Source organism: Mustela lutreola, chromosome 5 (assembly GCF_030435805.1).
Source record: "Mustela lutreola isolate mMusLut2 chromosome 5, mMusLut2.pri, whole genome shotgun sequence".
Taxonomy (NCBI): Eukaryota; Metazoa; Chordata; class Mammalia; order Carnivora; family Mustelidae; genus Mustela; species Mustela lutreola.
The window spans coordinates 11,297,781-11,325,357 of NC_081294.1; the positions used below are offsets into that span (position 1 = coordinate 11,297,781).

The 27,577-nt window shown below is 49.7% G+C and overlaps 1 protein-coding gene and 1 long non-coding RNA gene across 5 annotated transcripts in view; one reads left to right on the forward strand and one right to left on the reverse strand.

The window, feature by feature from the left end:
• Positions 1–2,238: 2,238 nt before the first annotated feature.
• LOC131831592 (uncharacterized) lies at positions 2,239–23,328 on the reverse strand. The gene is made up of 4 exons (XR_009353718.1): positions 22,092–23,328; positions 18,676–19,447; positions 6,134–6,862; positions 2,239–3,445 (listed from the first exon to the last, which is right to left on the reverse strand). It is a non-coding gene; the product is annotated as an uncharacterized LOC131831592 (long non-coding RNA).
• Positions 23,329–23,533: 205 nt separating this feature from the next.
• TRIO (trio Rho guanine nucleotide exchange factor) overlaps positions 23,534–27,577 on the forward strand; it is a 336,828-nt gene continuing 332,784 nt past the window's right edge. Inside the window, exon 1 of one of the 4 annotated variants that reach the window (XM_059173670.1) lies at positions 23,534–23,890. In XM_059173670.1, the coding sequence (XP_059029653.1) occupies positions 23,734–23,890 (157 nt within the window). In that variant the 5' untranslated portion in view covers positions 23,534–23,733. Of the gene's footprint in view, positions 23,891–24,922; positions 24,978–27,577 lie in introns of those variants that run through there. The other 3 variants (XM_059173672.1, XM_059173671.1, XM_059173669.1) reach the window with 3 other exon arrangements.

The window sequence follows — 27,577 nt, forward strand, 5'->3', positions numbered from 1 at the left end:
AGCAAAATTAGCTTACCAAGGAAAGCAACATCGTATGTCAACGTTGGCCCCAATTTCAGCTCCTTGAAGACCAGAAGAGATGTGTCTTGGAGCTAGACCAAGATTTGGTTCCCGAAGATCCAAATGTAGCTTCTGCGGGAGGACCCTAGTTTCCACCATCTTGCTGGGATGTCCTCAGCAGCCACACCTGGGACCGGCCCTCCAGGGTTGCCTCTTCTGATCGCATTCACAGATGTGGATACTTCTACACCAGCCCTTCCTGATTTGGGTTTTGCTTTATTCACTGTGGGGCTGGGGGGCCCTGTCTATGCTCCCCATACTGCTCCTAACCTGTTCTGCTTCCCAAGTGAGTCTCGGCTTTTGCACAGGTCAGTTTTTACACCAGGAGAAAGGACAGCAAAAGGACTTCCAGAAACATCCATTTCAAGGTGGGCCTGAGTCTTCAAATGCACAGAAGTGCATTTGGGCACTCAGTGTCTCCCTTTTCTCGAGGGAAAATGCAGATAATAATCCCTAGTTCAATGAGATAATGCGCTACACCTGGCTCATAATAAGCAGCCCATAAAGGTTAGGCTTCCTTTGTTGCTGTTGAATGGTCGTTGCCTTGGGTCATGTTTCTCAAAAGCAGACTGCGAGACAAGGAGGGATCTAATTACAGGCAGAGTTGCAAGGAGGGCCGCTAAAGCCTCACCCTGCAGGGGAGTTAGGAAAGTGGGCACCCATCGTCAAGGGCACAGGGCTTCCCAGGGGAAAGAATTCTCTGGCACTGCTGGCTCTCTTCATTGACAGGCAAATCAGTAGCACAAGGGCCCTCCTCCAAGAAGACCAGCAGGTGTGGGCCTTCAGAAACAAAGAGCACACTGGGCTGTGAGGAGCGAACGCGGATATGGAGTGTCCTTTGGGGAGCTGGGAAGTCCTGTAGTGTGTATCACAGCTGTCTTCTGTGAGACATTTCTTGTCATTCTTATCTTTATTGGCCTTTTCATTCTACGGTCCGCAGTCTCTGTCTTTCATTCTAGCTCCTTCCACAACCTCCAGCCTATTAATTCATGTATCAAATACTTACTGAGTCCTGCTATGTGCCAAGCACTAGGCGAGGACCTGGGAATAGATCACTGAGCAAAACAGGCAAAAATCCTTGGAAATATCCAGTGGTAGCAAATTCTACCACTTTTAAAAGTAGATCTGATTTTTAGAAATAGTCCAAAGTCAGAGAAGATGCAATTAACTATATGATAGCAATTTTTACCTAAAGTAAGTTGCAATTATAAATTAATAATAGTGGCCCTATAGCTCAGGGGTTAGAGCACTGGTCTTGTATAAATTAATAATAGTGATTTTTCTCCTAAGTCTGTACCTTATCTTTCTCAGACAACAATTTTCATAGGACTTCTAAAAATTATATATTTTTTATTTTTTTAAAAGATTTTATTTATTTATTTATTTGACAGACAGAAATCACAAGTAGTAGGCAGAGAGGCAGGCAGAGAGACGAGGAAGCAGGCTCCTCGTGGAACAGAGAGCCCAGTGTGGGGCTTGATCCCAGAACCCTGGGATCATGACCTGAGCCGAAGGCAGAGGCTTTAACCCACTGAGCCACCCAGGCGCCCCTATACATTTTTTAAATTACATAGGAACATAATCAGGCAGCCAAAAACTTAGAAAATAGAAAAAAGTAAATTAATCATACATCTATAATTCCACTGGCTTCACTGGACTTCATTGTGAGCATTTGGGGGGATTTTTTTCCTGTGTTTTCTCTGCCTGCTTTTTTTTTTTTTTTTTTTTTTTTTTTTTTAAGTAAACTCTACCCCCAACTTGGGGCTAGAATTCATGACCCTGAGATTAAGTCACATGTTCTGCCAACTGAGTCAGCGAGCCCTGCTCGACTTTTTTATAAATTTGAAATCACCGAAGTATATTCATATATTCCTTTTTCACTTCATACTTTGCCCATGCCCATAATCACAGTCCCCCAGTCTGCATAAACAAGATTTTAATGATCATATAATGTGCTCTTCTTTACTTCTTCATTTCTTGCTATTAGCTTTTCGGGTTGTTTGCATTGTTTTCACGCCTAAGTAGTGAATCAATTGAGTTCCAAAAGAGGAGTTTCAACTATGTGTGAAACAAGTTCTCCGATTCCCAATTCCGGGGGAAGTTTTCTGAAGGATCGCTCTGGTTTGAATGTGTGAGGTTTATCATGTCGGTTTAAAAAAATCATCTCATCCTGCAGTGTCATATTTCACATGCTCGAGGAGCTCTTAATAAATTTACAGGAGGCCCCTGGAAGAGGAATTCTTGGAATTTGATTTTTATCTCCATCTGACTGCCCCAGAATCTACCTCTTCAGTCTCCCTGAACGTTCTCTGCTGCTCCCAGAGGACAGGGCCGGGGAGAGAGGCATCTTTCCCTGCGATTTGCCAGGGCTGCTCCTGCCAAGGCCTCAGCTGACCCCGGAAGGGCCCCAGGTCTAGTTGTCACTGGGTTTTCAGAAGGCTCTTCAAGGCCACAGACATCTGTTAGACATGACCCAAGACAAAGACAGCTGGGAAAACCCACAAGGAAGGAAATCCCACTGTGAAAGGAGGTCCTCTGAGAGCCAGAGTTAACCATTGTTCAGTTACAAAAGGCTCAAGTTGAAAGCCGCTGCTGATTCCGGGGTCAGTCTCTTGGCCGTGGCAGCGTCCTAGTGGGGAGGGACACAGAAGCGCCTTGTCCCCAGGAGTGGCTGCCAGTGGCGGATGGAGCAGCTGAGGGACCGTTGCCAAGAGCCGGGGCTCTGTCTGGAGAGGGCCTGGCCCCCGAGGAGACCACACGACAGGCATGGACAATGGGCCATTAGCTCTCTGTGGCTTCTCCCTCCCAGCGCTGGCATTTACCCCGTGTCCCACGCTCTCCATCCAGAGTTCCCGGCAAACCGAGCAAGTGGCGGGGAAGCTTCCCGGCAGCCACCTGCAGGCCCTCCCCGGGCTGGACGAGCGGCTGCAGAGTCCCGGCGGCTCTTATCCACCCCCTGGCCTGCACCGTAAGGCGCAGAGCAAGGAGAACAAGGTACATGCACCGTTCGAAACTAGGTGTCGCTCCCACGGCCCGACACGTCACGCCTCTGGCGGACACTTGCCGTCCACACGCAGAGCCACTCTGCAGGGAGAGGACGAGGGCGCGGGAGAGACAAACAGGTCGCGCAGGAGCATCAGAAAGAAAATCCAACTCCAAGCTGCCGTCTGCAGCCTTTTCGTCACGGTTTCTGCAGCTCCTCAGAAACCCTCCGCGACAGGTGCTACAGGCCCTGAAGCAGGCCACTGGGGCAGAGGGCAGGCCCGGGGGTTGGCACGGCCGGGGTCCAGGGAGCGCTCGCCAGGACTAAAGCTGGGAATGACCTCACGCCGCATGGGCCCAGCCTGACGCTTTATGTTCACTCAGGGCTGGGAGGGGAAGGTTCCTAAAACAAAACAGAACAAAGAAGCTCCTAAGAGGTGAGCAAAATCGAATTAAGACAAAACTAACACGCGCAAACGTTCCCTCTCCCACCACAGGTGGAATTCTAGGCCTCGAGTATCTTAACAGCGCCTCAGTTAAAGACGCACCTGAAGGACAGTGTAGAAGAGTCTGGTTTGCAGGCCGAAGACCTGAGGTGAAGGCAGCTCACTAATGCCCGCTTCCCCGCAGCAGTGGCTGGGGGCCGGCGCGCACCACGAGGGGTGAGGGCCAGAGCCGGCCATCTAGGATGCCGTAAACTGCAGAAACATCAAGGGCATTTAGCACGGAAGAGTCTCGGCAAGTGTCCTGATACACAGGGCTGGTATGTGGAAAGCATTGTCTGCTGAAGCTTCAGCTGTTATTAAAATAATGACACTCAGGGCGCCTGGGTGGCTCAGCGGGTTAAGCCTCTGCCTTCAGCTCGGGTTGTGCTCCCCGAGTCCTGGGATCAAGCCCCGCATTGGGCTCTCTGCTCAGCAGGGAGCCTGCTGCCCCTCACCCACCCCACATCTCTGCCTACTTGTGATCTGTCTGTTAAATAAATAAAATCTAAAATAATAATAATAATGACACGCGTGGGGCACCTGGGTGGCTTAGTCATTTAGCATCTGGCTTCGTCTCAAGTCATGATCCCAGAGTCCTGGGATTGAGTCCTGCATCAGGCTCTCTGCTCAGCGGGGAGCCTTTTTCTCCCTCTTGCACTCTCTCTGCTTGTGTTCCCTCTCTTGCTGTCTCTCTCTGTCCAAATAAAATCTTTTAAAAAGTAAATAAATAAATTGGGGCACCTGGGTGGATCAGCCGGTTAAGCATCTGCATTCGGCTTGGGTCATGATCCCGGGCTCCTAGGATCGAGCCCCACATCGGGGTCCTTGCTCGGTGGGGAGCGTACTTCTCCCTCTTCCTGCCGTTCTGCCTAACTTGTGATCCCTCTCTCTCTCTCTCCCCGTGTCAAATAAATACATTAAAAAAAATCTTTAGGGGCACCTGGGTGGCTCAGTGGGTTAAAGCCTCTGCATTGGGCTCAGGTCATGATCTCAGGGTCCTGGGATGGAGCCCCGAGTCGGGCTCTCTGCTCAGCGGGGAGCCTGCTTCCCTTCCTCCCTCTCTGCTGCTGCTCTGCCTACTTGTGATCTCTGTCTGTCAAATAAATAAATAAAATCTTTAAAAAAAAATCTTTAAAAATAAATAAATAAAATAAAATAATGACACGTTTCCATACCAATGAGAAAGGGCTGCTGCTCCAAACCCTCCTGCTACTCCTCTTTCCCCCACACCTCACCCCCCTCCAGCCAGCCACTGCTGAAAATCAAGAGTGGGTCTCTCCAGGGGCCAACCTGCCCAGTTCATCGTGATGATCGCATAAGAACCGCACCCCTGTGTGTCCCTCCAGCCACAGAGGGCTGAGACAATAGCTCTTAGAATGTGCCCAATGCCAAGGTGCCAGAGGCATTCTCCCAAGGCATCCTCCAGAAATGCAGCCCCACAGGGTACCATCCAGATCTTTTCGTGTGTCAACTCTATGCTTATATATGTCCTTTTTTTTTTTTTCATTTTTAAAGGTCTTATTTATTTGACAGAGGGAGAGATCACAAGCAGGCAGAGAGGTATGCAGGGGGGGGTGGGGGGAAGCAGGCTCCCCGCTGCGCAGAGAGCCCGATGCGGGGCTCGATCCCAGGACCCTGGGATCATGACCTGAGCTGAAGACAGAGGCTTAACCCACTGAGCCACCCAGGCGCCCCTACATATGTCCTTAATGTCAGGGTTTTCCCATTTAAGACTTCCTCAGACCATAAAGTTACACAAACACCAAGTAATTGTATTACGCTTTTTGTTGTATAAAGAAAAGTCTAGGGTAGAGGACATTCAAGTAACTAAGAAATGGCAGGCTAAGTATTAGCTTACCATTAGCTTGTAGAGCCAAGACTCTGAGAGCCTTCAGACCCACAAGGAAGAACTAGGTCTTCCATAAAGGGGCCTTCTGAAAAATTTCTCTTCCTCTGTTGTCTTCAATCGGTATTAAATCTCTGAGTCAGGGTTCTTTGATCAAAGTAACTATGGGAGAAACAATGTTTCCATATTCATGGGCCACGCTAGATGCTACATGCTTCCCATACAATCCTCATGGTCTCTGACCCTGGGTTATTGACCCCTTTATGCACATGGAAACCGAGGCTTAGAAAAATTAAGTAATTTACTCAGGAGCCTAGAAGTAAAAGGTGGCAAAGACAAATTTGGAAGCCAGGGCTGGGTAATGGAAAAGCCCCATTTGAAGCACCGTCCACCTAATACTGTCTCCTTTGTCACGGGCATACAGTTTGCCCGTGCTGTTCCTATATCACGAGGTTACATAGCTACTAAGTTTGAAAGGGGAAAAAAAAAAAAAACTTGTGAGAAGTGTGATGTCAAAAAGAGTAGGAGTTTGAGGAGAAAGTCAATGGTCACCCTCCAGAGAGAAGCTGGTCTCCCCAAGCGTCAGGAAGGCTCCTTTTCCAGATGCGATCCGGCCACACTCCATTCACCTGCTCCTCCATCCCCATTGGCCAGACGGACTCCATCTCCTCTAAACTGCTTGTCTCGTGTCAACCATCACGTTCTTTTGCAGCCCATTACTGATCTGTACTTAGGTTTTCTTCCCCTGCTGGACACTCACCTCATTCAAATCGGGATCCTTGAATAATCTTTTCTCCCCCTTGCATCCCATTCACGTTACGCACAGCATTCACATCAGATGAACGAATGAATGAGTGTGGGAGATGATCTTCTCTCTTTCACACTCTACGCAGGTTGCACGCAACACAACACAGCAGATGCCAAGAAAGCAGTTGAATGAAGGCGTGCTTGAGCGTGGGGGCACCGAGCTGGTTCTTGATGTGCAGGGGTTCACATTAAAAGGCAGCACCCATAGGGACATCACCCAGAAGCCAACACACGTAGAAATATGAGGGAAGCACTGGCTCAATTTTAATTGGAAGCCTAGCCTGGAAGCAGCATCTTTCTGCTCTTAGGTTGACTTTCTGGAAAGCAGGACGCCCTGTAGGCCCCATGCAACACCCTACATCAGAAGCAAGAAGTCCTCCTAGGTCTGCGCCAAGATCGCCGAGGGGGCCTCGACTACACCGCAGCCGACAGGGATTCGCGTTTCTTGAAAGTCCTTCATTTCCATCATTACTTGTGACATAATCAGACAGACTGCCCCTGAAGTACTTACTTCGGATGGGAAGTTCTCAGAATGTGTCTTTAGATAGAACTCTAAGGGAGATGCCCTGGGTGCCTGTGCTGCCAGCTCGTCTCAACCCTCAGGGGAGCCTTGTTCTCCAGGTTTCTCGTGGCCATCCTTGTTTGCATTTGCTTTCATCTTCCATTTGATAGGAACTTGTTACTTTAACAAAAACAAACAAACAAAAAAAAGATTTTATTTATTTATTTACTTTATTTATTTGAAAGTGTGCAAACATGTGGGGGTGGGGGAAGGAGCGCAGAGTGGGGAGGAGAGAAATCTCAGGCAGCCTCCGTGCTGAGCAAGGAGCCCCACGAAGGGCTGGATCTCAGGACTCGGAGATCGTGATCTGAGCCGAAACCAAGAGTGGGACAACTAACGGCAGAGTCACCCAAATGCCCCAGAACTTATTCTTCTTTAAAAGGAAGCGGATTCGGGGCGCCTGGGTGGCTCAGTGGGTTAAGCTTCTGCCTGCGGCTCAGGTCATGATCTCAGGGTCCTGGGATCGAGTCCCGCATCAGCTGCTCCGTAGGAAGCCTGCTTCATTGTCTCTCTCTGCCTGTCTCTCTTCCTACTTGTGGTCTCTCTCTGTCAAATAAATAAATACAATCTTTAAAAAAATAAAAAATAAAAAGAAGCAGATTCAAATCAAATGATCAGTCTTTTTTTTCCCCCTTCAAATTTTATTTAAATTCTAGTTAGTTAACCTGCAGTGTTGTATTGGTTTCAGGAGGAGAATTTAGTGATTCATCACTTGCACACAATACCCAGTGCTCATCCCAACAAGTGCCCTCGTCCATTCCCATCACCCTTTAGCCCATCCCCTGCCCACCTCCCTCCATCCACCCTCGGTTTGTTCTCTATCGTTAATTAAGAGTCTTATGGTTTTGGGCGCCTGAGTGGTTCAGTCAATTAAGCCTCGTCTCTTGGCTTCAGCTCAGGTCATGATCTCAGGGTCATGGGATCAGTGGGGAGGTCTGCAGGAGACTCTCTTTCCCTCTCTCTCTGCTCCTCCCCCTGCTCTCTCTCTCTCTCCCTCTCTAAAATAAATAAATTGATTTAAAAAAAAAAAAAAGATGTCTCATGCTTTGCTTCCCTCCCTCAAATAATCACCCTTAATATGGCTACATTTGTTATTTCATTAAGTGAGCTCCTCTGAACACAGTCCTCACCTAAGGATATTCGAAAAATAAAGTTTACCAAGTCACTTACAATATTTAAGTCAAATGGATGTTAGCTGGCCCTACACCAGTCACAGAGACGTGTCCCAAAATATAGAACCCAGAGCAGAAACTCTTACCTTGCTAAGAGCTCTTACCTCTTACCTTGAAACAAGTTTGCTGCAAGATAAGAGAACAGGTCTGTTTTATTTCACAAGAGCAATGCTTAGTGCAAACTTAATTTTACCTAATTTGAGGATCACATGATGGTTATAGCAACAATAGTTTCTTTATTTCTACTTTCATGCTTTTAAAAAAATTATTTATTTGAAAGAAACTTAACCAACTGAGCCACCTAGTTGCCCATCATGTCTTTAAATAATAATAATTAAGTAAGCATTAACCCTAATGTGGGGCTTGACCTCATGACCCCGAGATCAAGTCACATGTTCTACTGACAAGGGCAGCCAGGTGTCCCTCTACCTTCAGGTCCTACATCCAGAGAGAATGACCTTTTACAATATGAGTGACCCTGTGCATCTACTAGTCACACGAAAGATTGTCCTATTTGTCATCTGCAAGGCCAGCCCAAGGACAGTCTCAGACATTTTAAGGAGTTAGAATGACTCCTAAGTGTTGCCCTAAGTTTGGCTGAGATGACCAGGCCCTTATACCCCTGGATCAATGTGGATACAGGCTCCCCAGGCAGGGGCATGACTGCTTCTGGCAATGGAGACATTCCCTGAAGAGGGTGACAGCTGAAGGCAGCCTGCTGTCACTGCCCTCAGCAGCTGAGGCAACCAATCTGTCATCGAGGGAGATCTACATGGCCAACACACAGCCCACCACAAACACACCGTCCAGTTGAGAGATACTCACAAGTACATAGGAAATCATAATGCATTGTGATCACAACGGCACGGGGTTAGGTACAGGGCCTCTGCAGTCATCAAACTGACTTATTGTACACAGTTTGGGGATGAGGGACGCTTCTCTGGGGAAAATCTTGTGGTGCTGAGCTGTGACAGGTGTGATGCTGCTAAGTGACACAAGAGGGAAGCGTACAGGCAAAGGGCCAGAGAACAAGTAGCTGAGGGCGACGGGGAAAAGCAAGGTTGCAGAGGAAAAATGGACCAGCTCTCATCGCCCTAACTGAAGAAGATTAAGACTAGCAGTCGAGAGCCACAGAAGGATTCTAAGCAAGACAGTGGCGTAATTAGAAGTGTAGTTCGAGAGACTGAGATACACGCAGTGTAGAGAATAAAGGGGCCGGGGTAGCTCTAGGGGAAGCCTAACAATGTTGAATGTTGTAGTAACCCAGGCAGGAGAGAATGGTGACCAGGACGGATGGAAGGATGGGCACAGAGCCGAGAGACATTCAGGTGGCAAAATCAGGAGAAGCAGATGATGGACGGGAAGTAGGAAGTCTAGACAAGGAAACCATTCAGGGTGATGGCCAGGTTTCTGGATGGATGAGGATGGCATTTACTGAGATGCGGAGATTGGGGGGAAAGGCGTAGGGAAGCAGAATGACTTGAGCTATGGATATGTTGAGTTGATGTCCAGGAGGATATGTCCATCAAGCGGCTGCCCCGTGGGTATGGAGATCAGGCGTGATCACTGCACTAAAGACAAACTAAAGAGGAGTCATCTGCACCCCTGGGGGAATAGAGGTCCTGGGAGCAGACGGAGCCTCCTGCAGATTTCCATGAACAGTGAGAAGAGACAGCGGCCTGGAGTTACCAGAACTACAAGCAGCATTGCAGTTTAAGGAATGGTTGTATGGAGAGGTACCTCGAACAACAGCCTGAGAAGACTTGGGTTGTTGGTCGGAAAAGCAAGAAAATACGGGCGAATGCAAATCAAGAGAAGCGAGTGATAATAAAGGAAGTTTGGTGAACTGTACTGGGGTGTTCAACAGAAGTTTCTAGTTTTCCCTAAACACATTCTGAACTGATAAGAGATAAATAAGTAAGTATGAACTTGAAGCCTACCACCTTCCTTACTGATCAAGCTGACAGCCAGCCCTGTGGCTTCCGAGTGTGGTTGTTATGAACTATCCCCAGTACTGAAACTTTGACTCCTAACCGGCCCCAGGCACAGCAGTACTGAACCCCGTGGGCCTCCTCATTCAGGTGCAGACGAGGAACAGGGCACAATGCCAGCCTCTGGCAGCAATTGCTCCCAAGAGAAAAACAGGGAGCAGCAAGACTGGACCTGCCCGGTTCCCTTCTTAAAGTCACCAGTGAGGTAGGTCCACCCGAATGGAAGGAAATCCTGGGACTGGGGAACACATGTCTGCTTGCCCCTCCCATTCACACCCATACAGTTGAGGACTGGAAAATGTCTGTTGGGTGATACTGGTGACAGTGGGCTCTGTGGGCGTGGTAGGGAGGAAAAGCCAAGTGCAGCAGTCCAGGGCTGGAACAGCAGGTGAGGAAGATGGCAACAATGGTGTCCTTTAGGATGGGCTAGTGTTGACAGGGTTTGGTTTCATCACACTGGCGCATTTTAGGATAATTCAAGCTTGAGGAGCTGAAATACGGTTCTTGATGAACTTCCCAGGGAAAGACAGAAGAAATAAAGCACGAAATATGTTTCTTGAGATTTGCGGCCAGTTACACTACCAGGGAGACTCGACCGGGAAGGTCAGATCAGGGAACGCCAATGACAAGCTGGCAAAGACCATTGATATTCAGGGCATGTGTCTTTTTTCTCAAGATTATTCATTGAGCCAGATTCACAAAATGGAGAAAAAGGATACAGAGCTTTTCGGAAAACTTTTTTTTTTTTTTTTTTTTTTTTTAAATGATCTCTATACCCAACATGGGTCTTGAGCTCAACACTGAGATCAAGAGTTTTATGCTCTACCAACTGAGCCAGCCAGGCAACCCTTTTTCAGAAAGACTTTGAATCAACCAAACAAACCAAGAAAGTACCACTAAACTGAATTAAGAGCATATATTACTCAAAAAGCTGTGCTTCTAAACAGACCCCAAGTTTCAGTGGCTTAACAAAAGTAAAAGTATGACTCCCTCACGTTCTACCTGCTCTATCACAGCTCAGATGGGTCTGCTCCATCCCGCACCTTCACCAGGAGGAGAAGGACCTGTGGCCCCTGAGGCTGATGTGAACGGGGAGCAGAGAATGGAAGATCACAAATGGGGGTGTCCTTATCTCACTGGGCAGAATAGAGTCACGTGGCCCCATCCAACGGCACGGAAGTCTGGGAATTTGAGTCTGGGGGCCTTTGAAGCAGGGAAAAGTGGACACTGGGGAGCTCCAGCAGAATCCATCACAGAATGAGACCCTCACATAAGTAAGGCGCTTCCTCACTGGCCTTGGAGAAAGGCACAAATGTTTAAGTTAAAGAAACATAAATATCACTGAAATGGACATCACGGTCCACAGCATAAAATCATTAAAGACACAGTACCTAGCAGGGAGTGGGGTTTCATAAGTATCTATGGAGCAATTCAGCTGGTGCCCACTATATCTTGAAATTTAAGATGCAGAAGACAACAAAAGGCTTTTCTCCCAAAGGCTGAAAACATTCTGGTTTTGCTCTCTTACTCAAGTCTTCCCACATCCTATATTTTTGGCTGCTGGCTTAGAGGCCATCATCAAGGGCAAGGAAAGGAGGGAAGCTTAGGAAAGGAGAGGGGTTGGACTGGGTGAAAAGCAGCCATGAAGAAGTCTTGCTTCGGTAGATTTTACTTTGCTCTTTCCTTTCTTTTCCAAGTGGATGTGGCTTACAGGGATGCTGGACCATGTTGGGGTGGCACCCCCGGTCCTGGAGAGGGCCTCCAGGACTCCTCAGACCTCGGTGCCTGCTCATGTGGGGAACCTCTTTAAAAGATTCAGCTGCATGATTGGAGAAAAGGTTTAAATTGTCTTGTGGGAGGCCGGAGCTTGACTAACATTCCTACTTAAAAAATAAGTGACAAAACAGCCAATTTTGCAATTCATTATTTCATTGGGCATGTTTTGAACATCTACTGAATGTGGGAGGCAGTGTAGCAGATGCGGTGAAGGGCACAGCACATGGAAGGACTGGGCTGAGCTCAAGGAGCTAGCGGGAAAGACCGTCATTTGAACGTCTCATTGGGTTATAAGGAGAAGTGACAATAGATAGAATGGTGTTGGTGAGAGGGGCTTGGCCCAGGCCATCAAGAGCAAAGGTCTGTGGTGAGTGCCGGTTTAGTAGAAGACTCTGGAACGGTGTGTGGTCTCTGGATGCAACCCTCCAGACCCATACAGAGAGATCGTTGAGGTCCTGGTCTGACTGGGTCATGGCACTCCAAGAGGCCTTCCTGCCCAGATCCTACACCAGGCACAGATATTGGGATTTTGGCCCTGGGGCACCATCAGACCTTCTTGGAGCAGGATCCTTAATATGTGAATTTGAAATAAAGGCTCCAGGAGATTCTGAGGTTTGGGACCCCAACACAGTAGGTCTTTAATGTCCTACGAAGAGTCTGAAGAGTGTTCTTTTTTTTTTTTTTTTTTTTTAAAGATTTTATTTATTTATTTGACAGACAGAGATCACAGGTAGGCAGAGAGGCAGGCAGAGAGAGAGGAAGGGAAGCAGGTTCCCTGCTGAGCAGAGAGCCCGATGCAGGGCTCGATCCCAGGACCCCAGGACCATGACCTGAGCAGAAGGCAGAGGCTTTAACCCACTGAACCACCCAGGCGCCCCAAAGAGTGTTCTAAAGGGCTGAGAATGAGTTGGATTTTTGGAGAAGGTGGGGGCACCATCCGCTTTTGCTTCAAGAAGATAATGGGATTATGGTCAAAGGACCAATGTTAGGGGTGACACGGAAGCGTGGAGAGGGTCCAGAGGAAGAACCCAGAGACAGATGCCTCCTCCCTCAGTCATTTTGCCCCCTGTGACACACGCCCTCCGCCCCTAGAGACCAATCATGTTCCATTATTGTGTATGTTCAGCTTTCACTGGCTTGTTGAACTCACCACTATCACAGAGTCTCAAGTTCTTGCAAAGCAGCAAAGCTCCCTGCCCTAAGCACGGGGAGGAGTTCCAGGGGATCTCACCGATGTGTGTCCCCTATCACTGAGTTCCGGCAGGCCCTGACCCTGTCCTGTTCATCCTACCTGGTGCCACTGTCCCTCTTGAAGCTCCACCTCTGAAGTCACCAGCCAGAGCCCTGAAGGCCAGGGCCAGAAGAATGTGGCCTGCAGCCGAATGAAGAGAGTCGGCCATCGTCCTCCGGCCTGAACCAGTCCCGTAGCCACCTGCTACCGAAATTGTACTGTGTAACAGATTTGCTCACCAGAGCCTTCAGTTTTTGCTTTGGTCAGACTTGGGAGCCAGATTTGCATCCAGGAGGCTGGACTGAAGCCCATTCTCTGAATTTTCACTCTCTGCCCACAGTATTGCTCCCAGTTCAAGCTCCTCATACCTGGATCCTTCTCCCCTGCAGATGAGTTCTGGCACCCAAGGCTCCTCGGACAAGCTCTACCAACAGACCACTCCCCCACATGTAGGAATACCCAAGCTGTGCATACGGCTCCACTCCCTTCCCTGGTGGTTACTTAAAGATGAAGATTCCCAGTGGTTCACTGGTTAGACCTGGACGGGGCTAAGCACCGTCTGCTGAAATCCAGGTTATGAGACTATGTCATACAAATACAACATTTCCCTTCTCAAGTCTCTCTAGTTTCTGTTTGTAAAATGGGGGTGTTGGATTAGGTAATCGTTTTTGGCTGTAAGATTCTTAATTTGAGGACAAATTAGAAGGCTACTGCAAAAGACTGAAAGTACAATAATGAATGCATGGAAAGGATGATGACAAGGAGGTCATGTAATTGAATAATAATAATAGTTCATAATAATGATAATAATGACAATATTCACTGAGCCTTTCCAATGTGCTAGCTAGATATTTTTGGCAATTTACATGTATTATCTGAGACCTCAGAACAACCGTACGATGTAGGAAATGCTATTATCCCCATTTTACAGATGAGGAAACTGAGGGTAAGCTTCTCGTATTTACACAGATATGGTAACTAATTTGGAATTTGAAACTGACTTGGATTACAGAGACATACTCTTAGTTACCATGCTACACAGCCTCTCAAGAAGGTTTATAAATATAGAAAGCACTGGAATCTTGAAAGAGAAGGTAGGTCTATGGCATAATAGATTAGGAAGGAATGGAATTGTACTGGAGTCAGTCTCTCTCTTACAATTCAGTCTGATTGTCTGTCTGTCTGTCTACTATATGTCATCTCACCACCTACTTATCCACCCATCCAGCCAGCCAGCCATCCAACCAACCTTTTTCAGAAGAGAACTTTAAAAAAGAGAGAAGTAAAAACTGTAAGAAGAATAAAAGCCATGTAACAAGTAGATTATTGTAAAACTGATAAGGATGTCACTTAATTCTGAGCATCTTGACTTCCGAGGAATAAAAAGAAACACGGTGAGTTCCATAGTTTGCATTAGCTCATAAAAGGAAGCACAGCCATCTGTCGGCAGAGACAAACTTTCCTACTACCAAATCCTAAAACAGCTAACACATGGGTCTTTATTTATTAAAGGGAAATTAAATAACATAAGGCTAGCATCTTCGAATGAAGGGGAGTCCCAATAAAGGCAGAGCATGTCATGTTAAATCTTCCTTATTTCTGTAGGATTCCAGAGTACGATAATCCAGACATACTCTGTGTAGAGTGGCTCTGGAGTTCTGCTCTCGGGGTGTCCAGGGGTGTGTGACTCGCTGCCTCCCTGCCATTCAATAAATACAGCTTCACCTTCACCTTATCATCGGCTTCTCCTTCATTCTGTCTCAGGGCCCTACATATAGAGGGATAGCAATTAGGTAATATCAGAGAGAGCGGTAGACACAGGAAAGCAAGAAAACCAGGGATCCCAGAAGATGTTCCCCAGGTGGGGACTGAGCAGGAGGGAAGTGGGTGAAAGAGCATGGCTTATAAATGCCATGTCCCGCTACCTTGGAAAAATCCAGATAATAGATTTCCATCAATAGGTTTGGTTCTTCTCCTTGGTTCTCCAATGCCTGTGAAAAGCTAGAAGTCATTTTTCTTTACAGTGAGGTGCTTCTAACTAGAGAAGCCCCAGGGGATCTCAGGAAAAGGGTTTATTGTAGGAGCCCAGGGAAGGGGACAGGCACCTGTGCCAGAATAAGGGCAGTGGTCCAGGCTGGGACCCCTCCCTCGTCACTCCCTGCACTCCCCCTGCTGTCCAGATGCCCATTGCCCATTGCGTGGCTCCTGCCCCCACGTTTCCTAATTCCAGTGGGAATGAGTTCAGTCTGACTTGTCTGCAGGTGTTTTCTTACCCCTCTGATGAAGAACGGTAGCGATGGAGGAGGGAGCAAACGGACGACCTGGGAGTAGCAGTGACTGCATGTGGGGTCTTCCTGGGGAAGGGCGGCGCCTGAAGCAGGCGGACAACATTCCTTTCTCCAGTGCACTTGTCCAGGAGCCCACAGCCAGTGGGCGTTAGTGTTGCTCCTGAGAACCCGTTCCTGTCGGTGCTGCTTTTCCCCCTGTGACCGTGTCTACTACAGAACATGCTCAACTACACTGCTTTTGAAAAGAAACCCAAGCCACTGACTGCGGTCCCTTGTTGCTTTGCGCAGTTTCTCTCTAAGAAGAGGTTTCCTTGTCTCTTCTCCGCTCTAGGTCTCTAAGTACGGTGAGTGGGTGGGAGAAGGCAGGCAGGCAGGGGCAGGCTGCTCAGCTCGTGAGGGAAGAAGTCCTCAAAGCATGGCTCCAGAGCGCATGGATCAGTGCTGGCTGGGGCCCGTCACCCAGGGCTCCCCCGCATTCCCTTCACAGGCGGGCATCTCTGTGCTTGGTGGGGGTCCCACATGCTTGCGCATCTTCCACAGCCTTCTCCCTCGGGGCTGACAACCCCTGGCTCCGAGGTTCTCTCCACTGCTGTCTTCTACAACGCATTTTACAAACTTCTGCTGTATTTCCAAACCTCCTGATGAGTTCATATAACCTCCCACTTTCAACCTAAAAGCACTTAAAAGTCTTCTCATGCAAGAATTCACACCTGCGATCTCATTCTGATTAGAAGGCAGAGTCCTTACAAACTGTGAGATTCTACATGATGAGACTCCTGTACTTTGCTGACTGGGTCTCCTATTCCCTGCCCCTCCCCCCTGCCCCGCCCACTTGACCCCAGTGCCTTCCCCCATACGCTTCACGTGGCTGAGAACACTGGGCTGCCTCAGGGCCTTTGCCCTTGCTCTTTCCTCTCCCTTAGCTCCCCATCCTCCAGACATCCACTCAATTCATTCTCTCATTCTGATCTTCGCTCAAGTGTCACACTGAATTTGGCTCAGTGCTTCTTGTCCTAAACCTTCTCCCCATTTCCTGCTAATTCCTTTCCGTTGTGCTTCTTGTCATCGGACCACCATGCATTTTACTTATTTGTGTGTTGTCTTTCAGGAGACAAGCTCTTTGAGGGCAAGCGTTTTTGCCTGTTTTGTCACTATAGCCTAAATGAGTGTCTGTTCCTATCGTAGGGGCTCAATAAATGTTTACTGCATGAATAAACTGAGACCTCTAGAATAGCCCCAAACTGGACATGGAATCTTTACCTGGCCTCCTGGGTGCAATGCGAGGCTTCCAGTGAATAAGTGATGACCCTAAAATATAGCTCTTGACCATCCTTGCAAAGGAACAAGGTCCAAATTTTCTCAGGGTCTGTACTAGACTGAAGCAAAAGGACCGGCTCTAGAAAAAAGCAAAGTACATGCTCTTCTATTGGTGCCTTACCCACCCCCCAACCCCTTTTTTTAAGTTTGTTTTTTTTAGTATCCGCTACCCATAACATGGGGCTCAAACTCCCGGAGATCAAGAGGCGCACAGTCTTCGAAGGGGCCAGCCAGGCGCCCCTATTGGTGCCTTCCATTGCTTTTTTCCTTCTTTTATCCCTCATTACTCTGGCCAACACTGGGCTAATCCACTAATCCTCTCTATAAGGCATTAAGTGATAAAGGTTTAAGGTGTTAGCACTCCCAGGAGTACTTATCCTTTAAAGAGAAATCTTCAAGACCAGAAGTTGGCTGGGATCAGAATCCGTAACTCTCACCTGTATATTTTGGGCTGGGGACTCAATTTAGAATTCTTGGAGTTCCCGGCCAGGAACAGAGAGACAGAAAGCAGTTCTTAAGCAATGAGCCTGAAACATTGATCAATCAGAAGCCAAGGCAGCAAATACAGACACTGCCCCATCTTCTATAAACCCTTCTCATTTATAGATCAGTAATAATAAAACCTCGTGACTTTCAATTTTGAGCTTTCTCCAAAGCTGAGTCTGCCTTTAACTTTTCTTCCTGTATTTTTGGGCTTCCTTCCTAGCAGATCAAGATCTTCATCAACACCCATTCCAAATACAGGCAGGCAAAGGCATGCATGTATACACAGATGTGCGCGCGCGCGCGCGCACACACACACACACACACACACACACACACACACAATCTTTTGCCCCCATCTATCTCAAATCCTCCCAAATTCCATCCTGTTTCTTTTCCAGCTTATTCCATTGAATTCCCTCTTCCACCTCCCACAGTGCTCTCTCAATGACTGGAAAAATCCTGGAGTGAAGGTGCTCAAGGGACTCTTGACAATCAATCCTCAAGGCCCGTCAGCAATTCCTGGGGCCCGATGCCTATGAATATGGGTTTGGAGCAGGGTAAGGCTCTGGCTTGGACCCTTCTGGCTTAGTGAAGGTCCCTCCAAATCAAAGAAATCCAAGAAGCTGAGCTCATGTGTAGTCATTTGTGAGACAACTTAGCACAGCCTGGTTGTCTGTTGAAGTAGAGGCCTTGACCCGGTGAGTCTGGTTTCCCCCTTCCATTTGTTTCTTAATTTGCCTCAAGACAAACTGGAGTCTCTCTGGGCATTTCACGTCACACTTCCATCCAGCGCTACCCACTGTACTGCATAAAAACTCAGCCTTTGGTCCCATTCCCTACCTACGTTTTACACGCATCCCCTTCACAAACCATTCAGGTCTAAAGCTCCAAGTATGTTTATGCTCTTTAGCTCAAATTTAGAGTTTGAGTTCCAACTCTGGCCAGAGGTCAAGCATCAGATCTCAGGTTATCATCTGGACATTTCCATGGTATGCCCTCGTTAATATTAATTAACCCCCCCACAGCTAATCAAACTGGAACTCTCCACATTCCCCTGGGTTCTGTTCTTTGAAGCATCCATTAAATATTATCTATAAAATCAATGTATAAATTTTTCTCTAGAATTTTCTCTCAAAAATTTGGAGGACTGGATTAGCTTGTGTTTCCTAGGGCCACCATAACTATAAATCCCACAAACTGGGTGGCTTAAAACAATAGAAATGTATTCGAAATAGGGCTTCCTTACTTGAGTTCTGGAGGTTAGAAGTTTGAACTCAGGTTGCCATCAGGGTCATGCTCCCTCTGAAACTTGTAGGGAAATCCTTCCTTGCCTTTCTCTTAGCTTCTGGTAGTTTGGTGGCAACCTTTGGCGCTCCTTTCCCATCTTCCATCTCCATGTGCCACTGTCCCCATGTGTCCTCATATGGCTATTTTCTCATGAGAACAACAATCATATTGAATTTGGGGCTACCCTATTGCCATATGACTTCATCTTAACTACATCTGTCTGCAATGACCCTATCTAAATACTGCCACATTTTAAGGTACCGAGGGCTAATATATCAATGTGTTCTGGAGGAGCACAAGTAAACCCCAAACAACTGATAAATAAATTAAGACATTAACCATGTATTAAAATAAATACCGATTATAAGAAGAAGGAAAAACTCACATGCATTTCTAAGAAAAAGCCAGCGATTTCAAGGACATGTTAGTCTTACGGGGCTGCTTGGGCTCTGCACAAGATTCTCCAGGATGTAACTTGCACCATCCTCTTCACCCTCCTCCATCTCCAGTTTCTTTGGTGGAAAATTGTGAGAAGCACTTAGCTCTCTTAGACGAGCTGTGGCTGGTCTATCTTTTAGGCGCTGGTTCGGAGGCACGAAACTGAACATTCAACTTAACTAACTCAGAGTCTTCTTTTTCTCGTGTGTTTTTGTGTAACAAGGAGTCTGGATGTGGGCAGCTCCCCAACTCATCTGTTCCATGTGCTTCTGTCCTCATGTTCACCCTCTCAGAGTCACATGGTGGCCTCTTCACCTCTAGCATCTCGTCTGTGTTCCAGAGAGGACGAGGCCCTAAGGGTGTGCACACGCTGGATCTAAGCTCCTTCTTGTGAGCCCAGCCCAGTCCTCTGCACTAATACCTCATCGGCCAGCACCGTGTCACAAAACCACCGAAGCTGGGAAGTGGGGTTTTTCAGCAAGCCCGATGGGTTCTGGTAAGGAGAAAAGATGGTGAGTAGATAACTTGCAGGGTCTGCCCAGCTGGCTTTCTCCATGTCTTTGCTTCACACCTTTGCGCCTCAGTTCTAGGCACATGGGAGACATGCTGATGCTTGCACGTTGGCTGCAAAGGAGCTCTTCATCTCACAGGCAAGACATTAACATGAGTGATGTAAATAATATAATGCAGCATGTGCTCGAAGGCCAGCATGCCTGGGGCTGCAGAATAGAGAGAAGGGAGAGAGGAGTTAGATCGCTGTAGGAGCTTCTTGAAAGGAGGTGAAATTCGAGCTGAATTTTGAAGGTTGGGTAGGATCAACAACAGCTGTCATGAAACCCTGTTTAGATCCCCCTACACACACTCAGATGGCAGAAGGGAAAAACCTGTGCGCAGCCTCTTTTTCTTATTGCAAGCTGGATGAGCCTTCATGTATGTCCCATACTCAGTCACAGGTCTTCTGTACCCTTCTCTTGGGAATGGCTCTACCTGAGATGGAGTTCATGGATACCTGGAGCTCAACCCTAGAGAGATCTTTTTGCCCAAATACATTCCCTCTCCACCCTGATTCCCCACACCCTTAGCGGTCAATGCCATGTAGGCACATTCCCTGTCAGACCGACTTCCAACATCCAGAGTTTGCCTCCACCCAAGAACCCTCCAACAGAATTAGCTTTTTCCAATTGTTCTTTCAAGGGTACCAGCACTGAGGTTTTGCTGATCCTTCTGTGGCTGCATGATTTCCAATCTGCCTCCTGCCCCAGTGGTTTTTATTTTTCCGAATTTTTTACCTTTCCCCACCATTTAGGTGGGGGTGGCGGGGTGGTGGCTCTGTATTCATTACCTTCAGGTGAGGGTTACTATGGGTGGAATGCAAAGGAAAAGAAAGAAATCAGCACTTGGCTTCTGAATTTCTAGGTACACTCTGGTACCCATAGGATAAGGGATCATCAGAGGTAAAGGGTTTTGAGTATTAAAATTGCGTTTCCTTACGAACACAAAGGTTATGCCAAAAACAATAGATTGGAGGAAAGCATGATTAAACTGGAGTGAGATTTACTCCTTCAGAGAAAATGATTCTGCGGTTTGGGGGAGAGGAGATGGATAGCATTAGATCCTGATGTCTCTGAGAAAGGAAGTCTATGGCCAGGTAGGCTTGAGGGATCTGAGAGCAGAGAGGACTTGGCCTCACTTTCTGGGGCAGAGTTGGAGGAGAAAATGGGTCTGAGCCCCCCAGTGAGCACCTGAATGTTTTTCTGCATGGTTGGGAGTATCTCAGGAGGGTGTGGATTGCCCGCAAATCTGGAGATGCCCCATGGTTAGGTGAGCAGCATACAACAGCAGAAGGCAGCAAGGTCATTGCAGTGGCCCATGGTCTGGGCAAGAGTGTCAAAGAGAGGGAAAGAAATGGGACACCCTTCTGCCCTGGTGCCAGGATGAACCCATGATGACCAAGGACCAGAGGCAACCTCCCTACCCAGCCCCATGCTATAACCAACACATCTGGGAGGTTGGTTGCTGCTTGGGAGGGGAGGAAGGGGAAAACACTCAAATGACAAAGAACATTTCCAGAGATCAAGTTTTCCTTGAACTAGGATTAAGCTTCTGCCATGAAGAATGGGAGATGGAGACAAAAATGACCCCACAGAAAAATAGGGAAAAAAAACATTTGACAGCATGTGGAATTTGGACCTATTGCATTCTTCCTTTTTGAGATACTGTACATATAATACAAATATTTAAAAATAAACCCCTATTTTAAAATAGATTTAAATATACAGAGAAGTTGTGACGGTATTAGAGTTCCCCATACCCAACACTGAGTTTTCCTATATTATGCACAATTAATAAATCATATTGGCATGTTACTAACGAAAGTTCATATACTCAAAATTTCGTAGTTTTTAAAAAAGATTTTATTTATTTATTTGACAGAGAGAGATCACAAGTAGGCAGAGAGAGAGGGGGAAGAAGGCTCCCTGCTGAGCAGAGAGCCGGATGTGGGGCTGGATCCCAGGGCCTCGGGACCATGACCTGAGCTGAAAGCAGAGTCTTTAGCCCACTGAGCCACCCAGGCACCCCAAAATTTCTTACTTTTTATCTAATTTATTCCTTCCTTCCTCCCTTCCTTCTTTTTTTTTTTTTTTTGGTTCCAGGATCCCATCACAAATACTATATTGCATTTAGCTGTCATGTTTCCTTGGGCTCCTCTTGACTGTGATGGTTTTCTGACTCTTCCTACTTTTGATGACCTCGACAGTTTGGGAAAATACTGGTCACCCAGCTTATAGAATGTTCCTTAATTCAGATTTGTGTGATGTTTTTCTCACTAGACTGGGGTTTATATATTCTTGAAAATTAGACCACAGAGTTTAAGTGTCATTTTCTTCACATCGTATCAAGGCTACATACTACCATCCACACGGTTTCTCACTATTGACGTTAATCTTGATCATTGGCTAAATTAGTGTTTGTCAGGTTTCTCCACTGTAAGGTCACTCTCCCCTCTTTTCCTGTTCTACTCTTGGGAAGGAAATCACTATGTACCGCCCAGCTTTAAGGACAGGAGAGTTCAATTACTAATCCCACTGAGGGTGGAGTATCCACATAAATGATTTGAAATTCTTCACAGGAGAGTTGATCTCTCCATCTATTTACTTATTTAATCATTTAGGTCAGTATGGACTCGTGGATATTTATATCATACTTTGGGTTACAATCAAGTCTTGTTTTATTTATTTTGTTGCTCACATTGTTCCAGCTCTGGCCACTGGGAACTCCTTCAATTGGCTCCTGCGTCCCTTTGACAGACTCCTTCCTTGTTGTTGTTGTTGATTAAAAAATTTTTTTTGACCACTTCCTTACCTTCTGGCAGAACAAGATGCTCCAGGCGCAGCTTGTAGATTCTCTGCTGCAGTCCATTTCCCCAAGGAGACCTCCTTTCACTGGAGAATGTTGTTAAAAACAAGAGCTCAGTGCCAGAGGCATAGTCCTTGTTCCTGGAGGTTATTTCGAAGTCCACTCAGCTGACACAGCAAGGAAATTACATGTATGTGTACTAACCCACATATATACAGATATCTGTACGTCTTTTTCTCTCTCCATGTCAGTCTATACCAAGCTCATCATGGGTTCATAGAGGGAGCAGAGATGTCTCCAACTATAACCCAGTACCGCAGGGCTCATTCCAGCCTCCTCCTCTTGTTTACCGGTAACCCCCCCACCCCACGGTGATCAACCTGCTGTCCACCATCCGCCTTTCATTTATCTAATTGTTCCTTTCCAGTATGCACTACAGTGGTTTCATCGTCCATTAAAAAAAAAAACAAAAAACACAAAAGCCCATCTTTTTCTGTCTCTCCTGTTTTCCCCAGCATTGGCTCCTTTCACCTCTGACATCCATCCCTCCTGCTCCCTCCTCTTGTAGTCACGTCAGGAACGTTTTTACTCGGTTCCGGTTTGACACAGAACTTCCATAAGGCTGGGTGTCCCCCATTCTGGGTTTCTCCACTGTTCCCAGCCCCCATCACCTTCCTCCTCCTCAACGCTTTGCTGGGTAAAGAGAGAGGAGCTGTGATATGGAATCTCATCTTACAGACGAGAAGACCCGTACCCCGGGAGTTCCGAGGCTTGCCCCCACTCGCCTCCGGGACTGTTGCCACGAGCTCTCTGTTCATTCAACAACTACTATGGAGCCCGCTCTAGGTGCCAGTGGCGGCCCCGTGCCCTAGCCACCCGTTTCTGCGGGCGAGATCGGTAACAAACAGCTCGAGCGCGCGGAGGACGGTGCTTGCTGCCGGAAAGGTCGGCCCCAGCCGGCGTGAACCTTCCTGCTCCTTCCAAAGGTTGGAGCTGCCCCGGCGGAGGACACGAAACACAGCCGCGCCGTCACGCCGCCGCCCGCCGGCTCTCCGCGCGTCCGGCCGTCGGGCGCGGCCCCGCCCCTCCCGCCAGGCCCCGCCCACCCGCCGAGCCCACGCTCGGGCCCCTGACGATGTTCGCCGGAAATTCCCGAAGCCCCTCTTTTTTTTTCCTTCCTCTCCTTTCCCTGCTCTCCCTTTTCCTTTCACCCGGGTTCCCTCGGCCGTGATTTCCCCCCTCCCCCTCCTTCCTTCCCCATTTGAAATCAAGATGGAGGCTCGCGGCTGCCGCCGGCGCCCGTGATCCCGGAGCTCCTGCCGGCCACGGGCCCCCGCCCTTGCGACTGCGTGTCCCGCGCGGCGCGCGCTGCTGCCCGCGCTCCGGCCGGCGCCGCCGAGGCCGTGGCTCCGCGTCCCCGCCCCGCGGCCGGCTCGCGGCTACCGGGCGGAGTCCTCGTCTATGTGGGCGCGCTCCCCTGGCCGAGCCGCCGCCGCCGCCGCCCGCTGCCGCCCCGGGGCTCTGCGTCCGCGCGCCGGGCGCGGGCAGCTGGGCGCTCGGCGCCGCCAGGCCCGGCGCGGAGCGGGCGGCACGCGGCGCTAGGGGCGCGGGGCCCGAGCCGGGTGCGGCCGCGGGTGCCGCCGCAGCCATGAGCGGCAGCAGCGGCGGCGCCGCCGCCCCCGCCGCGTCCTCCGGCCCCGCCGCCACGGCCAGCGCGGCGGGCTCGGGCTGCGGGGGCGGCGCGGGCGAGGGGGCCGAGGAGGCTGCCAAGGACCTGGCCGACATCGCGGCCTTCTTCCGATCCGGTGAGTGCAGCTGTGGCGCCGCCCGCACTCTCGGCCAAGCCCGCCGCGAAGGCGCGGTCCGGGAGTCCCCGCGCGCCCGGTGCCCGCCCGTCCGTCGGGCCCGGCGCGCTCTGGCCCGGGCTCCTACACCCCCGCGCCCGGTTTCCCGGACCTCCACCGGCGTGTCCGCTGCCCGCGCCGCCCCGCGGGTCATGGCTCGGCCCGGACGCCGCCGACTCGCCCTTCCCTGCGCCCGCCCCTCGTTCCAGGGTGAAATCTAACCGTCTCCCGCCCCCGGCGGCCGCCGCTCTACGGGTTGGGGCGCCGGCTCTTTGTCTCTTTCGCGGGAGAGCCGAGGGATCGGCTGCGGGTACGGTGAGGGCGGAGGCCCCTGCCCGGTCTGGGGTGGCGGGGCTGGACCCGGAAAGCGGCTCTCGTCTGGGCCGGTCTCAGTGGCCGATTGGTGCCCGGCCCTTCCTCGGCCCCATTAGCAGCCGCGTTTCTTTGCTCCGTCCTCTAGCCTGTCATCTCCCCGGCCTCTGTCTACGCTTCTGTGAAACGGGGCAGCCATGGCACCCGCTGCCCAGGGAGGTGGGGGGAGGTGAAGCGCGGCCGGCCGGGAGGTGGGTGAGCCATTGTCTCCGGGGGCGGCCCGGGTGGGACATCTGGGAACGCGGTGGCCCAGGGCGACGGCGCGCGGCGAGCGCTCCCGGGGCACTGCCTGGGTGGTTTGGAGGTGGAGGCAGTGCCAGGTGGCCCGGGGTCTCAGTGGCGAGGAGGGGGTGCCCGCCCGAGAGGTGAGCTTGGCGGCTAGCCCGCGGGGAGAAGGCGTGGGGGGCGTGACGGGGCGTCCCCGGGACCCCCGCGGCGGCGCCTCCCCACCCCCCGCCGGGCCCCGATCCCGCGTGAGTCGAGCCCGCGCCCCCGCGCGCCCCCCCTCCCCGCCTAGTCCGGTGTGCTCGCGCGTCCGGGAGGCGGCGGAGGAGCAGGCGGCGGCGGGGGCCGCGGCGGCTTCGGGGGCCCGCAGCCCGGAGCGCGTGCCGAGCGGGCCAGCGCGGGGCTGGGAGGATGCAGACTCGGCGCTGGAGAGCGGAGGAGGGCGGGCCAGGTCCGCCGCGGGGCCGGGGCGGGGGGCGGGCGAGCGGAGGGCGTGCGCTGGGCGCTGGTGGCAGCGGGGGGGGGGGGAGGACAGTGGGGCTGGGACGTCGGGGGAGCGGCCTGGGATGGGGCGCGCGCCGGTGGCCGGTGGCTCACGATTTTTCGTGGCCCCTTTCAAATCCGGTAATCCGGGTCACAAGGAGCAGTTTGCTGCGGGAGGGCGATGGTCGGAGGCAGAAGTTAGCCGTGCCAGTGCGTACCTGATGTAGTACTGTCTTTTCCTCGTTTTCTTGATCTTTGCCAAGCGGGGTTATATTTTGAGTCATTTTAGCAGATTGGATGTGGCTGGGAGTGACATACGCCGACTCTACAGTGTCAGCTTAGGATTAATATACTTGGGAGTGCTCCCTCTCTGCGTGAGGTCCTTGCAGAAAGCAACGGTTTTGGAAAACATGAACTCCTAAAAATGAAAGCCTTTTTTTCAGGGGCGTGGGATTGGGGTGGGGTGCAACTATCCCCATAGGGTAGCCTCATCTTACCTCTTAATAGCAGAACTGGGACGTCTTCCCTTCATGCCCTGAAGCTAAAGTCTAGCCTGTCTTTTCTCTGTCTCTACCACCTGTCACAGAATAATAGATTCTGTGCAGAATTCAGCTCCCCTCTGTTAGAAAGGCTCCTGTGCCCTGGAGATGGAATTTTTGGTGCTTGTGAGACCAGACTTTCTTACATCTTTATTATGTGCAGTGGAGAATTACTTCTTTCTCTCAGAGGAGCCCAAAAGACATCAGGTTGGACTGGATGCCCACAGAAAACTCGTTCTTGGTCAGTGTAGCACTCCCAGGGTTTCTCTGAGGCGGGAGGTCTGTTGATGGTCATGCCTGATGGCTATGCCTTGTGCTTGTTTCCATGCCTTGGCTCTTGTTCATGCTCAGTTTTGGGCAAAAGCAGGCAGTGCTCTCACCGGTTTGCTCCTTTCTTCCACCCTCCAAAATGATTTGACAAACCATGCTTTTAGTTGTTAAACTTGGAATCAGGAGCCAGAGTGGATTTTCAGTAGCAGCAGTTGCACTGGCCCGTCCCAGGGGTAGGCTGGGACATCTTTTTAAAGTGTTTTCCCCTCCTTTGGGCAGCTCTGAATCCCTGACCTAGATCTTGGCTGCAGCATGTAGGACAGTGGTGTCTAGCAGAGGGTAGAGAGGGGCTATTCGGTTGGATTTGTGGGTGTAGGGTGTGGGGGTGTTTGGACCGGCAAGACAGATGAAGTAGGAGGGATATGGGTAGGGTCCTCACCTGGTAGCAGGGCTTAGGCAGGGGAGCCTCCACCGTGACTTGGATTCAATATAGACGGCTGAATGGAGAGGCCAAGTTCATCAGTAAAATCTGACAATTCTTTTCTAAGGTGTAGAAACACAGAAGAAGGGTTCTCATTGACTACAGTGGACAGATTAGGGTGTGAAGATTTTCCCAAAAAGAACCTGGCAGCATATTGCCAACGTGTCCTAGACAAAGCATTTCTATTGGTTGTCTTTCATTTCTCAGCCCTGGAACTCTTTGCTTGGCTACCTTATTTTCTTTCATTCTTTTTGTTCCTTCCCAGTCCTGCATTGAATTTTAACTTTGTAGTCACGGATTGAAAACTGGTACCCATGGTTGAATGAAAGAAGTAGAAAGACTTCAGCTTAATAGAACTTTTTAAACCATTAGAGCAGTTCAGGAACAGAATAGGCTGCCATGTGATTTTTTTTCTCTTGCTGGAAGTGTCAAGTAGGGCGCTGCCACCTGTCAATGTTGAGTGGGGTGCTGGAGTTCGGACTTTTGCATTTGGAGAGGGGCCAGGGGGGAAAGTGGCTCAGGGGCCGTTTCCCTCTCTCAGATTCTGTGGTTCCCTCTGAGCCCCCAGTACTTAATGGTTATTCTCCACTTTTCTTTGGGTAGGGCTTCGGTTTGGTGGCACTCGGCGTCCCCTCGCTCAAGGTTTTACCTCGTATGTGGTCATTCCATCCCCCACTCGGGTCCTTGGCACAGGAACCACCTATCCATTTTGACAGTCCTGATTCTCCTTATTAAAAACCTGGCACCAGCAAGCAGGTCAATTAGTGTCAAATCGGATTGAGCAGAAGTAGGTGGTGATGGTGTGTTAAATGGCAGCTGAGATTTTCTGCATGTTTGTGTGTTTTGAACTTCACTTTTTTCCTCTGCACAGACCTCAGCTCCAGAAAAGATAAAGCATATTTTAAAAGGAGAAAAAAGGCGGGGGGGGGGAGGGGTGGAGAATCACAGATATGCGTAAGTTCAGGTGTTTTGTTTTGTTTTTTTGTTTTTGTTTTTCCGGAAAAGGAATCAGGCTTGCCTTGTTCAGAGTGGAATGTGGAACTCTGGTAGAGGTGGGGTCAGGGTCGGAAGTCATGTTCCCCCCCTGCCCCCTCCCCAACTCTGGTACTCTTCCTGGAGGCCTCTCATGGCCAGGACTTTGCTTACATTAGTTCTCAACCCCACTGGGACCAATCACTTTTATTGCCAATCTATTTTGGGGCTCTGTTCTTGTGGCAATAAATCATTCTTTCAGAGCTCTCTATTTAACCTTGCAAGAGCGTGTGTGTGTGTGTGGGG